Source organism: Bubalus bubalis, chromosome 3, assembly GCF_019923935.1.
Source record: "Bubalus bubalis isolate 160015118507 breed Murrah chromosome 3, NDDB_SH_1, whole genome shotgun sequence".
NCBI lineage: Eukaryota > Metazoa > Chordata > Mammalia > Artiodactyla > Bovidae > Bubalus > Bubalus bubalis.
In genome coordinates, this window is record NC_059159.1 from 142,636,910 (window position 1) to 142,653,152 (window position 16,243).

At 42.7% G+C, this 16,243-nt stretch overlaps 1 protein-coding gene across 1 annotated transcript in view; it reads right to left on the reverse strand.

The window, feature by feature from the left end:
- FBP2 (fructose-bisphosphatase 2) overlaps positions 1-16,243 on the reverse strand; it is a 45,941-nt gene that overhangs the window by 10,360 nt on the left and 19,338 nt on the right. The window contains 1 exon segment of the mRNA NM_001290866.2: positions 5,941-6,081. Coding sequence (NP_001277795.1) covers positions 5,941-6,081 — 141 coding nt within the window.

Genomic DNA, 16,243 nt, shown 5'->3' on the forward strand with positions numbered 1-16,243 from the left:
TAGAAAGGTGAAGGGAAATACCAGGAAGAAGAGAGATATCAGGAAACAGAAGTCAATAGCACACACTCCAATCACCAGAGAACAATAACTGAGGTGGACCTGCTGAAAGGACCCAGTGGGTAGCAAGGTCCTCCTGTAGCTTGTCCAGTGATGTTGTTATGAGACTTACAAATAACAGGGACAATGCAGAGCCTGCACGGGTAGCACAAGCTGCAATATAACAAAAAATAAAATAATTCAAAGGAATAAGAAGGAAAGTTTCCCTTATAACTCTCATTTGTAAAGAACCTAGCTGTATTTATCCCCTCAAGTTCTCATCCCCAGTTAATCCCTAATTTTTGGGAGATTTGGGCCATCAACAATGAGAAGAAAAAGTTACACAGATGGGATTTGTCATGAAATGGGGAGGTAATTAGACCACTAATTTGTGGTCCAGTTATTTTATCTTAATGATTCAATCTTGGAAGCCATTCAAATTTTCTTGCATCCCTAGGGACTTCCCTGGTGGTCCAGTGGTTAAGACTCCATGTTTACAATTCAGGGGGCATAGGTTCGATCCCTGGTGGGGATCCTGAAAGTTGCATGTCACAGCAAAAAAAAAAGAACAATAAAGAGCAAAGTTCCTTGTACCCCAAGTATTCTTATACAGGGTAAAGAGGAAATCCCTTCAATCAGAAACTGTATTCACTTGGCATGAAGAATCGTTGATAAAATTTATTTTAATCCTCAGAATTACTTATAAAAGTGCCCAGTCTTCCTATAGCCACCTGGTCCCTTTCTGCAGGGCATCCCTCAGGTATCTCTTTACCTGAGTGCTGGTGGTCTCATCTCTAGGGCTGCAATTAGCTAGCTGCAAATTCACTTTGAAAGGCTCAACGTCTCACTAAGTCACTAGGAAGGAAATCAAGACCTGGAAATCTAATCAGTTCTGATTAAACTTTGAAGACTGAGAAAGGAAAAATCCCCCAAGATGACAGCTCACAGCTAGAAGATTCCTAATGAACACTGACAACACTCCGACAAAGACAAGGCTACGCTGTGTCTGAAATAAGACAATGACAAGGATATTAAACTGCAAAAATAACCAAACATGCTTCTTTTCTGTGAAATGTGAGTACTGACTGCTTTTTTACCAATGAATCATCACCCTCACTTTAACCTTCCCACCTCCCAGATAAAAATTGAGATACAAAATCATTAATTGTACCCACATCTAGACAATACCCAATCCAGAATTGACCCTCTCTTTCTCAAACCTTCCTTAGAATCATCAAGCAAAAGCCCATGTTCTATATATAATAAGATCATGCCAACCTTCTCTCTCATCTGAATGAGACGGTTGAATGGCATCACCAACTTGATGGACATGAGTTTGAGCAAGCTCTAGGAGTTGGTGATGGACAGGGGGCTTGGCATGCTGCAGTCCATGGGATCACAGAGTTGGACACGACTGAGCAACTGAACTGAACCCCCTCACAGCACGAGGCCTCATGGTTCTTCTAGAATGCCTTCTCCCAAGCTTAGTAAACCCAGCTTCTTAGGGAAGTTCTTGACAGTCTCTGGATCATGAACTTTAATAACCCGCTCTAGACATTTGTTGCTTTGGAGTAGACCAGTGTGGAGTTCCACTTTTTAAAAGCACCTGAACTTCCTTTGAATAATTAACTCTTCCTATTGGATGCCAGTCTAGAAAGACTCTAAACTGGACCTCCTCTAGCCCAAGGTCAAGTACTTGACTTAGCTTGGCAAAATAATTACTCCTCCCTGGGGGGTGTCCAGACCAGGGGCAGTGCTGTGGGACTGGTCCTGTGAATCCTGTCTCCTAGACCTGCCCATCTCTAACCTGGGGCCTCAGCTTTTCCGTTAATACAATAACACCCTTTACCTAGTTAAGCCAAGATCCTTGACTCTTTTAGTTCAGTCACTCAGCCATGTCTGATGCTTTGAGACCCCATGGACTGCAGCATGCCATGTTTCCCTGTCCATCTCCTGGAGCCTGCTTAAACTCATGTCCATTGAGTCAGTGATGCCATCCAACCATCTCATCCTTTATCATCCCCTTCTCTTCATGCCATCAGTCTTTCTCAGCATCAGGGTCTTTTCTAATGAGTTGGCTCTTCGCATCAGGTGGCCAAAGTATTGGAGCTTCAGCTTCAGCATCAGTCCTTCCAATGAATATCCAGGGTTGATTTCCTTTAGGATTGACTAGTTTGATCTCCTTGCTGTCCAAGGGACTCTCAAGGGTATTCTCCAGCATCACAAAGATCAAGACAGATACACAACTGTTGTCTAAATAATGTCTTCACTTGTTTATCCACCCCAGGGCTGGGAATGTGGACACTTAGGCCCCTGGTGAGTTGTTCTCTATTGTGGGGTGAAGATGGTTGTGGAGCCTTACTCCAACCTGGAAAATACATACCTTTGTTCTGACTGTGATCACTAGCACCCACTGTGTATACAAATGGCCTTCCACAACTTGGACAAGAGGGCACCTGATGATCAGGCACCATATCCCTGCCATTTCGAAATTATATCTGTCATATGTAAACAAATACCTCTCATTGTGGCTTAAACCACAGTTGAGTGTTTGGTTAAGTGAGGTAGTCCCCCTGTACCTGAACAAAATCTGTGTTCTGACAAAATCAAATTACCAGCCCTGCAAACTTGCATGTTAGGGAGGCTCTGGTTGCCCCACCAAGGAACTTTGTCCTGTGAGGCCCTGCCTGAGTAACGTGCAGGCCATCCTCCATGGTTTTCCACCTGTAACAAGTGCCATATGCTGCTTCAACTTCTCAGACAGGTCCTAAGCTTCATACATAGGGTCCTTGTTCAAGTGTCCTTTGTGGGTTTTCAGGCTAATAAAGAGAGCTCAGCAGAGAGCATGTGACAACTGATACAGGAGGGAAGTAGACAGGGCACAGTCTTTAAAAGAATGACATAATACAAGGACACAAAATAAACTGACTAGAACCAAATAGGTCCAAGATGGCAGACAGAGTTGACATTCACTAGACCTTGAGCCTTAATGCACATTAGCAAACTAAATGATACACCCACAGGCATCATGACCAGAGCTGTGTGCTTTCGCATGCATCAGCATGTAAACTCCTGACAGATAATTTCTGTTTGACCAGTGCATTATCTCCCTCCACTGCCTAGAATGGTATCTGAGGACTCACTGGATGCTCAATCAGTTCAGTTGCTCACTTGTGCCTGACTCTTTGCAGTCCCATGGACTGCAGCATACCAGGCCTCCCTGTCCATAAACAACTCCCAGAGTCCACTCAAACTCATGTCCATTGAGTCAGTGATGCCATCCAACCATCTCACCCTCTGTAGTCCCCTTCTCCTCTTGCCTTCAATCTTTCCCAGCATCAGAGTCTTTTCAAATGACTTAGCTCTTCACATCAGGTGGCCAAAGTATTGGAGTTTCAGCTTCAACATCAGACCTTCCAATGAACACTCAGGACTGATCTCCTTTAGGATGGAGTAGTTGGATCTCCTTGCAGTCTAAGGGACTCTCAAAAGTCTTCTCCAACACCACAGTTCAAAAGCATCAATTCTTAGGTCCTCAGCTTTCTTTATAGTCCAACTCTCACATTCATACGTGACTACTGGAAAAACCATAGCTTTGACTAGATGGACTTTTGTTGACAAAGTACTGTCTCTGTTTTTTAATACACTGTCTAGGTTGGTCATAGCTTTTCTCCCAGTGAGCAAGCATCTTTTAATTTCATGGCTGCAGTCAGCATCTGCAATGATTTTGGAGCCCCCCAAAACAAAGTCAGCCATTGTTTCCACTGTTTCCCCATCTGTGAGCCATGAAGTGATGGGACCGGATGCCAAAATCTTCACTTTCTGAATGTTGAGTTTTAAGCCAACTTGTTCACTCTTCTCTTTCACTTTCATCAAGAGGCTCTTTAGTTCTTCTTCACTTTCTGCCATAAGGGTGATGTCATCTTCATATCTGAGGTTATTGATATTTCTCCTGGCAATCTTGATTCCAGCTTGTGCTTCATCCAGCTGAGCAATTCTCATGCTGTACTCTACATAAAAGTTAAATAAGCAGGGTGAACTAAAGAGCCTCTTGATGAAAGTGAAAGAGGAGAGTGAAAAAGTTGGCTTAAAACTCAACATTCAGAAAACTAAGATCATGGCATCTGGTCCCATCACTTCATGGCAAATAGATGGGGAAACAATGGAAACAGTGAGAGATTTTATTCTGGAGGACTCCAAAATCACTGCAGATGCTGACTGCAGCCATGAAATTAAAATATGCTTGCTCACAGGAAGAAAAGCTTTGACCAACCTAGACAGCATATTAAAAGCAGAGATATTACTTTGCCAACAAAGGTCCATCTAGTCAAAGCTATGGTTTTTCCAGTAGTCATGTATGGATGTGAGAGTTGGACTATAAAAAAAGCTGAGCACCGAAGAATTGATGCTTTTGAACTGTGGTGTTGGAGAAGACTCTTGAGAGTCCCTTGAACTACAAGGAGATCCAACCAGTCCATCCTAAAGGAGACCAGTCCTGAATATTCATTGGAAGGACTGATGCTGAAGCTTTACTCTAATCTTTTGGCCACCTGATGTGAAGAACTGACTCATTTGAAAAGACTCTGATGCTGGGAAAGATTGAAAGCAAGAGGAGAAGGGGATGACAGAGGATGAGATGGTTGGATGGCATCACCAACTTGATGGACATGACTTTGAGTAAGTTCCAGGAGTTGTTTATGGACAGGGAGGCCTGGTGTGCTGCAGTCCATGGGGTTGCAAAGAGTCAGACACGACTGAGCAACTGAACTGAACTGAACCGAATCTTTCATTCTAGAGGCCCCCCAAAATCATTAATTCTCAGAATAGATACCTTGCTTCTACAAAATGATGGATTAGCTTGATCATAGCATTACAAAAGAGTTTCATAGTTAGCAAGTAAAAGTATGTGTAGTAAATTTATTGTTTATTGTTTTTAGTATTTTCCATTGACATGAAAAATTTTAAGAACAGTTGATCTCCTGAACATCTTTAATCTACATCTGCCATGAAGGCTCAATCTTTGTTTTTGAACTCTGTGTCTTTATCCTATTACTTCTTTCAATCAGCACTGTGTTATATTTTTCATCTACCCAGAGGTTGTGCTTCTTCCTCTTCTGCTACTGCTATTTTATCATTGTGGAAAGTGTGGAGTATAACACAGTATCTGATAAAACAGCTTTCTACCAGTGACTCCTCCTTTTTGGAAAAACATATATATTAGGGGACATTGTCCAAACTGGTGTCCAATAGGGTACCAGTAGTCCAATAGTCATGTGTAGTTATTTAAATTAATTAAAATGAAATAAAATATAAAAACCCAGTTTCTCAGTCACACTAACTCACTGCAAATGTTCAATGGTCACGAAAGGCTAGTGGCCACCATACCAGACAGCACAGATTACAGAACATAACCATTATCACAGAAAATTCTACTGGATGGTGCTACTGTAAAGAATCCATGTTGGGGTCTTCCTTGGTGGTTCAGAGGTTAAGATTCTACCCTTCCGATGCAGGGTCACCAATTGGATCCCTGGTCAGGGAACTAAGACCCTGCATGTTGCACAAAGTAGCCAAAAATCAAACAAACAAAAAGAATCTATGTTTCTGTCTGGAAACTGGCAGCATTGGGATGCTTAAGTCATTGTATTTCCACAAACCACAGAAGCTGAATATATTTTTTTGATAATAAATTCCTTACAAACAGGGCATGAGTGATACATTTAACCATGTAGAGCCCCTCAAATACCCTCCCATGAACAGAGATCTTAGTGTTTTTAGATTATGCTGTTGGTCCCCCAAACTAGACTCCCTGCCCCCCAAAACAAGTATTAGGAATAACCGGTAAATTATCCCAGGGGACAGAATTAAAGCACAAAGGCTCATACTTCATCACTAGGTACCTACTGGGTCAAGCATGAAGAGGTCCACTCCTTGCCCTGTGGAAAGAGCCACCAGGGTTGCACTTCCATAAAGCGCATAGCCAGCAGCCACAATGTTGCGACCTGGCTGCAGGGCATCCTTTTCAGAAGGCTCATCCTCTGAGGTCTGCAAAAGAGAAAGAGAAACATTACTGTCTCTGGAGAAAGCCCTTTGCCAGAGGCAGCATCACCGACTTGATGGACATGAGTTTGAGCAAGCTCTGGGAGTTGGTGATGGACAGGGGCGCTTGGTGTGCTGCAGTCCATGGGGCTGTGAAGTCAGACACAGCTGAGCTACTGAACTGAACTGAACTGCACTTCAGATCTACTTGAACCACGGAAGGAAGTGTGGTTCTCAGATTTTCAAGCTGCAGTAAAGGTAGCTGGAGGAAACGAGTTGCCATGTTAATGACGGTGTCTAGCTGAGCCATTGCAAAGGCCATTCTTGGACTTCTCCATTTCTTGAACATAGTTGTCTCCATCCTGCCAAGAACAGCATGCCAAGGTGTTAAAATCACAGCCTCTCTTAAAAATCATAAGCCATGCTCCTTAATGATTATAATGACCAAGGTCATTGAGCTCTGATTTTGTGCAATATCTCATTATACATACACAACAGCACTCCGAGATAGGTATCTTTATGGTCTCCATCATCCAGATGAAAAACTTAGAGCCTGAGTGATTGGATAATTCACCCAACATCAGACAGAGCTGTAATCAACCCAGGCAGCTGCCCCTTCAAGGCTCTGCCCCTGCCTGTTCCCACCCCTAGGGCCCAAGTCTACAAATCTGGACATTTTCTTGAGGAAGCCTCTCTTGTTAGCTAACAGTGTGCATAGAAGTGTGAATTCAGTGAGACAGGATGAGGCAGGCATCCAAGGAAGAAGCAGCAAAGGTTCTTGATGGAAGGGGAGAGCCTCAGATGAGACTGGATTTCACAACCTGCTTTTCCAAGGATCTCTTGAAGGGCTTGTCCTTCCCTACCTTCTTATGCTCAAAAAAGCAAGGAAGCAAATCTTATGAATTTGGAAAAAAGGAGAGTGAACTTCCTGCCCTCACTGTGAGGAGCTGATTGGATGGGGGAAGGAGAGGCAGGAACGTGGCCACTGGGGCTGCTCAGTTCTTTTTCCACGATTCCAGAATCGTCTAAGATTCTGACTACACTGCACACACTTTGGAAGCAGTCGGGGAGAGGGGAATGTTTGCAGGAACACTTGGGCTCTGGTTCTACACATTAACATCATTATGGATGGCAAATGTGAGAGGAGCTTTGAAGGAAAAGTGAATGGGCAGATCTGAATGAACTATTTTCAGAGCAACAGATCCAACTAGCTTCAGCTTCACACACTGAGCAAATAAGTATGACACTTGTGACAAGTTGAGGCTCCAAACTTGCTTCCCAAAGATCACCATACCCAAAGACTGTGGTGCTTCCTATGCAATGATCAAAGCAAAAATTGTTGGCCTTACCACTTCTGTCATTCGATTTTCTCCCATCTGTTTACTAGAGTAGCTACCACAGATATTCAGCTAGAGGCTGTGTTTTCTCTAGACACCAGTGAGTTTTGGCTAAAATGTCAGGGGAAACACTGACTGAAACCACCCACATTGGTCAGGCACGATAGTAACCATTTGCATGAGTTATTTAAGCCAGGAAGTCCTGGTACAGAACACAGAACTAACAAGCCACCACCAACTGCAAGAGTTGGGAAAAGGTCAAAAGGAGATACCACATGTCCTAACAACCTCTCAGAATTTTCCTTACTGGAATCCATCTTGGCTGAGCAATGTGTGCACCAGTAGGCCAAAGTCAGAATGATTGGCCAGAGATGACCAGGAAATTAATCCCATCCCCATAAAACCCAAGACTGAGACTGGGAGCCACGTGGCAGAGCAGTCCTGGGTTCCTTCACCCTTTTGCTCATAACCAGGGCATCCCTTCCCAATAAAGTCTCTTGCTCTATCAGCACATGTATCTCCTCAGACAATTCACTTCCTAGTGTTAGACAAGAACCCACTTTTGGGCCCTGGAAGGGATCTCCCTTCCTGAAACAAAAAGACAGGTCCAGAAATACTATATAGAGATTTCCTCCTGAGCAGAAAATTCCAGAGAACTGGAAACTGATGGAAGTGAAAAATAATACATTTAAAGTTAGGAAGACAGACTTGGTGATTATGTTCATAGGAAAGAGAATGATAGCGAGCTTGAATATTACACACACATTGGATGCACGTCCATTATGATAATTAACTCCTGAAAAAAAAATGTGGTGGCGGGAGGGCAGCCATGCCATATGGCTTATAGGATCTTAGTTCCCCAACCAGGGATTTTAACCTGGGCCCCCAAGAATGCAATCATGGAGCCCTAACTACTGGACCATCAAGAAGTTCCTTAAAAAAAAAATTTCAAGGTAAAAAAATAAGTTGTAATTATATGAGATTTTATATCTTTTAAAGTACTATCAGGGAGAAAGAAATTTTCCTCTACCCTTTTAAGTTCTTCAGGCTCTTCTAAGAATTATATTGATATGAGACAAATTAACAGGATTAACAAAAAAAGGTTTAGTAATATGTATACATGGGAGAGACCCAGGAAAACTGTAACTTGCCAAAATGTCTAAGGCCCTCATCATCAGTTAAAGACAAAAGAGGATATTGGAGGTAGTGGCTTGGGACTTCAAAGGTGAGGAAGGCAATTCACACGGAGATGGAAAAGCAAATGTTTGGTAAACAAATGTTCCCTGGACCCTGCAGAGACAATCGGATACAGAGTGCAATTCTAACAAAGAGATTCTGCTAAGTTCCTCCCAGTCTACAAGCCTAGTTTCATACTATAATATTGATGGTAATAGCTCCCTTCCGGAAACAACTCCCAGATCTTCCACATTGTTTTAGGCAACTGGGGTGTAGATTAAAGGCTCTTCCTGAGTGTTTCGGGCCTTAAAAATAATCAGTCTAAATGAATTTTCATGCCATGGAGACACTTTTGGGGGTGGAAAATTTTGCTTCCCTATGGCACAGCACTTTCACATTATGTTTTATGAAACAATGAAGAGGCTCTATAAAAAATTTTTGAAAGAGAATTTTTGTTTTTCAAAGAGAACTTTTCTCTCCTTCTTAAAGAGAAGAGAAGGAGGTCAGAAAGGTACACAGCATCTTGAAACCAGCCAGAGCTGGGGCTTGACCCAAGTCTCTTGGTGGGAAGCCAGCATTCTTCTCAACAGCATTTGGAATATGGGGCCAAGTTTGCGGTCTGCTAGTAAAATCACAATGACTTTTCTTTTTTTGGCCATGCTGTGCAGCTTCTGAGACCTTAGCTCCCCTCCCAGGGATTGAACTCCCACGCTTGGCAGTGAAAGCACAGAGTCCTAACCACTAGACGATCAGGGATTCCCTTAAGGCCTTTATTTTTACACCAAATTTTATCCTTCTTTAAAGATGCCACATTTACACCAAATTTTATCCTTCTTTAAAGATATCACATTCCTTTTAATATTTTTGTTATTTTCATATTTCCTCAGGACTACAAAAACCATTAATTAAAAAATTAAAACAGTGTATTCCCTTTAATATTTTTCCTTACTTTCACAATCTTACATTCTTTCTAACCCTTTTTTTTTCTTGCAGCTAGATACATTTTCATCCAACTTGCACATGTACTCGATAAATTCACTTTATTTCCAGATTCCCAGGCCACATACAAATTCTGAGAACCAGGCTCTAGAGAAATGATTCTCAATGTGGCCAAGCAGCAGCATTATCACCTGGGATCTTGGAAATGCAAATTCTTGAACCTCACCCCAGGCCTACAGAATCAGAAACCCTGGGCCCCCAGAATCAACCTTCCACACTAAAGTGTGCGAGCTAGAGCTCTACAGTATGATCTCCTAAGGACTTTCAGCAAAGTAGAAATCAAAGGCAGAATTGGATTTTTTATTAAAATCTTTAGGTTTCCCCATTGAAGTTTCTGAAATATCTTCATTTTAGTCATCAGAAGAATTACATTTTCTGTGTATGAAACCAGAGTTCTGTTCTCTGATTTCTCCCAAACTAGAGCCTATTCTTTCTCAGAGCTGGGATCCTGCAGCCTCTGCTTGGCAATACACCTTGTCCTTGGTCCTCTAGATTCTGCACTGGGGCTTGAAAAGAACCACTCCTCCCCCTTTGGCTCCTCTGGCTTTGAATTACAAATAGACCTCACTGGTCTTCAGTTCAGTTCAGCCTCTTAGTCGTGTCCAACTCATTGTGACCCCATGGACTGCAGCACGCCAGGCCTCCCTGTCCATCACCAACTCCCAGAGCTTGCTTAAACTCATGTCCATTGGCCGCTGATGCCATCCAACCATCTCATCCTCTGTTGTCCCTTTCTCCTCCTGCCTTTAATCTTTCCCAGCATCAGGGTCTTTTCAAATGAGTCAGTTCTTCACATCAGGTGGCCAAAGTATTACAGTACAGCTTCAGCATCAGTCCTTCCAATGAATATTCAGGACTGATCTCCTTTAGGATGGACTGGTTGGATCTCCTTGCAGTCCAAGGGACTCTCAAGAGTCTTCTCCAACACCACAGTTCAAAAGCATCAATTCTTTGGTGCTCAGCTATTTTTATAGTCCAACTCTCACATCCATACATGACCACTGGAAAAACCATAGCTTTGACTAGATGGACCTTTGTTGGCAAAGTAACGTCTCTGCTTTTTAATACTCTGTCTAGGTTGCTCATAGTTTTTCTTGCAATGAACAAGTGTCTTTTCATTTCAAGGCTGTAGTCACCATCTGCAGTGATTTTGGAGCCCCCCAAAATAAAATCTCTCACTGTTTCCACTGTTTCCCCATCTATTTGCCATAAAGTGATGGGACCGGATGCCATGATCTTAGTTTTCTGAATGTTGAGTTTTAAGCCAACTTTTTCACTCTCCTCTTTCATTTTCATCAAGAGGCTCTTTAGTTCACTGGTCTTAGAAACATTTAAACAGTACTTTCTAGACCCAGGGCTTCCCTCCAGCTATTGCCCCATCTCTGTCTTCATCTAGGTTTTGGAATGGAGAACATCTGTCTACACTGGTTATCTCCCTTCTCCCGTCCTCACTGCAGGCTGCCACTAAATTGGGCATACACTTTCCAGTCTTCCTCTTACTCTGCCTTTTGGCAGCACTGGATCCAGTGGCTGCTACCTCATTCATGAAATGTGTCTCTCCTGAGCTTCTGTCCACTTCCCTCTTTTCTGAATTTCTTTCTAAGACTCTCCATATGCCTTCTCATTTGCTTTTGCCAACTTCCCTTCTTCTGACATTTTAAACATCAGTGCTCCTCCTGGTTCTTCCCAGCACTCAGAATATCCAGCCAGAACATCTAAAGAACTTTCTTCATTGCCACCTTGTGGAATGTGGTGACTCCAACTGGCCCACTCTATGCTCCAGAAATCTGTTTGGGGCTACAGCATTCTGGTGAATATCCACATAGAAGTTATTGGGTGACCATCTTTCCTCTGCCACTGGCTAGAGAACAAGAGAAAACTGGGAAGGTGAGATGAGAGACTTCAAGGGAAAAAGCTCTCCTGGCCTGACCTTTTCTGGTCCAGTGCTTCTCTGAAGCTTTGGTGTTTCCTGACTCATCCCTGACATTTATAACAGAGTCCTAACTAATAAAGCTCTCTTCTCTTTATATTCTACACACTTCTTGGCCATCTCACCTGCAGCCAAAATTCTAAGCCCCACACAGATGCTGCCTCCCAGACCTACAGCTCCATCTCCCCTGAGACCCCAGCCTTGGAGTCACCTGCCCACCAGACATTCCTGCTCAGGTATTCCACAGATGTCTCAATATTAACACGTCTGAGATGGACTTATCTGCCCCTTCTCACCCACCCCTCCCCAAATTCCTGATCTTCTCCCACTGCTGCCTGTCTTGACAAATGGTTCCTGGAGCAACTTGAGTGTCACCCTCCCCACCATCTCCTGACCATCCTCCTCGCCCTCATCCATAGCCTTCCAATCATTCAGTCCAGTCAGTCCTGCTAGCTCTCTCCGCAGGCCCATGCCTTCCTCTCTATCCACCCCCACCACCACTTGGCCTGAAAAAACCATCACCTTCTGCCTGGTCCCCTGACTTCATCCTCACCCTGCCTTAACCTATGGCCTTTCTCTTCTCAAAACACTTCACTGATTTCCCACTGCCTTGGGGTCCAATATTCCTAACTCTTTTTACCAGGTCTTCCAAGACCTGGCCCCTGCTGGCTGACCAGCCTTGTCCAACACCATCCTCTGCCCCTCTAAACCCAGGCCCTGTGCTACAGCAATACCAAGCTTATTTTCTCTTCTTGAACATTCCATCCTGCATGTGAACTCCAGGACAGTGCCTATGCATTTGGTTCTAGTCAGAATGGCTCTCTCCTGTCTCCCATACCCTTTGCCTGAGGAACTCATAGTCAGCCTTCAAGTCTCAGGTAAAACATCAGCTTCCCCATGGAAGCCTTCCCAGACTTCAAGGTTTGGTCTTCTGGGTGAAAAGTGAAAGTGAAAGTGAAATCGCTCAGCTGTGTCCGACTCTTTGTGACCCCATGGACTGTAGACTCCATCCATGGGATTTTCTGGGCAAAGGTACTGGAATGGGTTGCCATTTCCTTCTCCAGAGGATCTTCCTGACCCAGGGATCGAACCCAGGTCCTGGTCTTCTGGATACTCAATGCTTTTCCTCTGACACTCCCAACATAACTCATTAGCATGATTGATGTCTGGCTTCCTAAACAGACCGTAAGCTCCATGCTGGCAGTTCTGACTGTCTTGTTTACATCTGCTCTCCTACCTCCTAGTGCAATCTGGCCTGTGGTTGTTGCATTCAGTTCATACACACATATACATATGCAAATTTATTCACACTCATATATACTTTTTCACCAGAATGCTGAATAGTCTATTGTATGGACACCCCAAATTTAATCAATCTCTTTCACTTAAAGTTTAGGTTTTTCCTAAATTTACAAAATATTTTCAGACTCCCTGGTGATCCAGTGGTTAAGAGTCTACCTGCCAATCCTGGGGACACAGGTTGCACAGGAAGATTCCACATGCCACCAGGCAACTAAACCCATGCATCACAACTACTGAGCCCACATTTTAGAGCCGGCAAGCCACAACTACTGAAGCCTGCGTACCCTAGACCCCGTGCGCTGCAACACGAGAAGCCACAACAACAAGAAGCCTGCACACTGCAACTAGAGAGTAGCTCCTTCTTGCAGCAACTAGACAGAGTCTTCACACAACAATGAAGACCCAGCACAGCCAAAAATAAAATAAATTTTTAAAAATTTCTTTTACGTTTTTACTTAAAAATAATTATAGATCCACAGGAAGTTGCACAGGTAATACAGAGAGATCTTGTGTACCTTTCACCCAATTTCCCCAAATAGTTACATTTTATACATTTTATGATAGTACAATATGAAAACCAGGAACTGACATTGGCATTAAGTGCATGTATAGCTCTATGGCATTTTAACATGAGTAGGTTATGTACACGCCACCACATAAAGATACAGCACTTAATTTGCATTTGCTAATTTGCATTTTCCTAATGACTTGTGATGTTGGACATTTTTCATGTGCTTATTTGCCAAAAAACTTATCTTACCTGTTCTGTGACATGTCTCTTCATATTCCATGTTCTAAGTGAACTGTTTGGCATTTTTACAGTTGAGTTTTGAACTTCTTTTATATTCTAGGTATGAGTCCTTTGCAGGCATATAGTTTACAAATATTCTCTATAGTTTTTATATTCATCCCCTTAACAGAGCTTTTTGCAGAGCAAAAGTTTTTAATTTTAATGAAATCCAACTATCATTTTTAAAAATTTTATGGATCATAATTTTGGAATTAGGTCTAAGAACTTAAACCTTAATTTCTAGAGATTTTTATCTTATGTTTTACTATAATTTTTTTAATTTTTACATTTAGGGAGTTCCCTGGTGGTTCAGTGGTTAGGATTCCAGGCTTTCACTGTAACAGCCCAGGTTCAATCTCTGGTCAGGGAAATGAGATTCCATAAGTTGTGTGGTGGGGCCAAAAAAAACAATAACAGATAAAGTTTTAGGACTTCCCTGGTGGTGTAAATGCAAATCTGCCTGTCAATGCAGAGGACACCAGTTCGATCCCTGTTCCAAAAAGATCCCACATGCCTCAGAAGAACTAAGCCCATGTGCCACAACCACTGGACCCGTGTTCTACAGCTCAGTGCTGCAACTACTGAGCCCACTCGTCTAGACACCCACTCTCTGCACAACAAGGGAAGCCACTACTTTGTAAATAAATTTATTTGTACTCTTTTTTATGTGTGTGTTAGTCACTCAGTCGTGTCTGAATCTTTGCGACCCCATGGGTGGTAGCCTGCCAGGCTCCTGTGTCCATGGGATTTCCCAGGCAAGAATACTGGAGTGGGTAGCCATTTCCTTCTCCAAGGCAAATTCCTGACCCAGGGATTGAAACCAGGTCTCCTGAATTGCAGGCAGATTCTTTACCATATGAGTCACTAGGGAAGCCCACTCTTTTTTTTGTAGATTCCACATATAAGCAGAAATAGAGTTACAGACATGAAAAATAAACTTATGGTTTGTTGTTGGTGGTGGTCAGTCACTAAGTAGTATCCCACTCTTTGAGACTCCATGGCCTGCAGCATGCCAGGCCTCTCCATTCTCCTCTATCTTCCTGAGTTTGCTCATATTCATGTCCATTGAGTCTGTGATGCTTTCTAACCATCTCATCCTTTGTCACCCTCTTCTCCTTTTGCCTTCAATCTTTCTCAATCATCAGGGTCTTTTCCAATGAGTCTGCTCTTACCATCAGGTGGCCAAAGTATTGGAGCTTCAGCTTCAGCATTAGTCCTCCCAGTGAATATTCAGGGTTTATTTCATTTAGAATTGACTGATTTGATGTCCTTATAGTCCAAGGGACTCTCAAGAGTCTCTTTCAGCACCTCAATGCAAAAGCATCAATTATTCAGCACTCAACATCCTTTAGGGTCCAACTCCCACATCCATACATAACTACTGGAAAAATCATAGCTTTGACTATATGGACATTTGTTGGCAAAGTGATGTCTGTGCTTTATAATACACTGTGTAGGTTTATCATAGCTTTCCTTCCAAGGAGCAAGTGTCTTAATTTCATGGCTGTAGTCACCATCCTCAGTGATTTTGGAGCCCAAGAAAATAAAATCTGCCACTGCTTCCACTTTTCCCCCTTCTACTTGCATGAAGTGATGGTATTGAATGCCAAGATCTTAGTTTTTTGAATGTTGATTTTCAAGCCAGCTTTTTCACTCTCTTCTTTCACCTTCATCAAGAGGCTCTTTAGTCTCTTCACTTTCTGCAATGAATGATATCATCTGAATATCTCAGATTGTTGCTGTCTCTCCTGGCAATCTTGATTCCAGCTTGTGATTCATCCAGCCTAGCATTTTGCATGATGTACTCTGCATATAAGTTAAATAAGCAGGGTGACAATATACAGCCTTGTCATACTCCTTTCCCAATTTGGAAACAGTCAGTTTTTCCACTTCCAGTTCTAACTGTTACTTATTTACCCATATACAGGTTTCTCAGGAGACAGATAAGGTGGTCTGGTACTCCTAGCTCTTAAAGAATTTCCCACAGTTTATTGTGATTCACACAGTCAAAGGCTTCAGCATAGTCAATGAAGCGGAAGTAACATTTTTCTGGTACTCCATTGTTTTCCCCATGATCCAAAAAGTGTTGGCAATTTCATCTCTAATTACTCTGCCTTTTCTAAATCTGACTTGTACATGTGGAAGTTCTTGGTTCACATACTGTTGAAGCCTAGCTTGAAGGATTTTGAGCATTATCTTGCTAGCATGTGAAATGAGTGCAATTGTATGGTAGTTTGAACATTTTTTGCCATTATCCTCCATTGGGATTGGAATGAAAACTGACCAGCAGTCCTGTGGCCACTGCTGAGTCTTCCAAATTTGCTGATATATTGAGTGCAGCAGTTTAATAGCATCATCATTTAGGGTTTTAAATAGCTCAGCTGGAATTCTATCACCTCCACTATGGTTGTTCATAGTAATGCTTCCTTAGGCCCACTTGACTTCATGCTCCAGGATGTCTGGCTCTAGGTGAGTGACCACACTACTGTGGTTATCTGCATCATTAAGGCCTTTTTTGGATAGTTCTATGTACTCTTGCCAACTCTTCTTAATCTCTTCTGCTTCTTTTAGGTCCTTTATCTTTTCTGTGCTTTATCATGCCTATCCTTGCATGAAATGTTTTCTTGATATGTC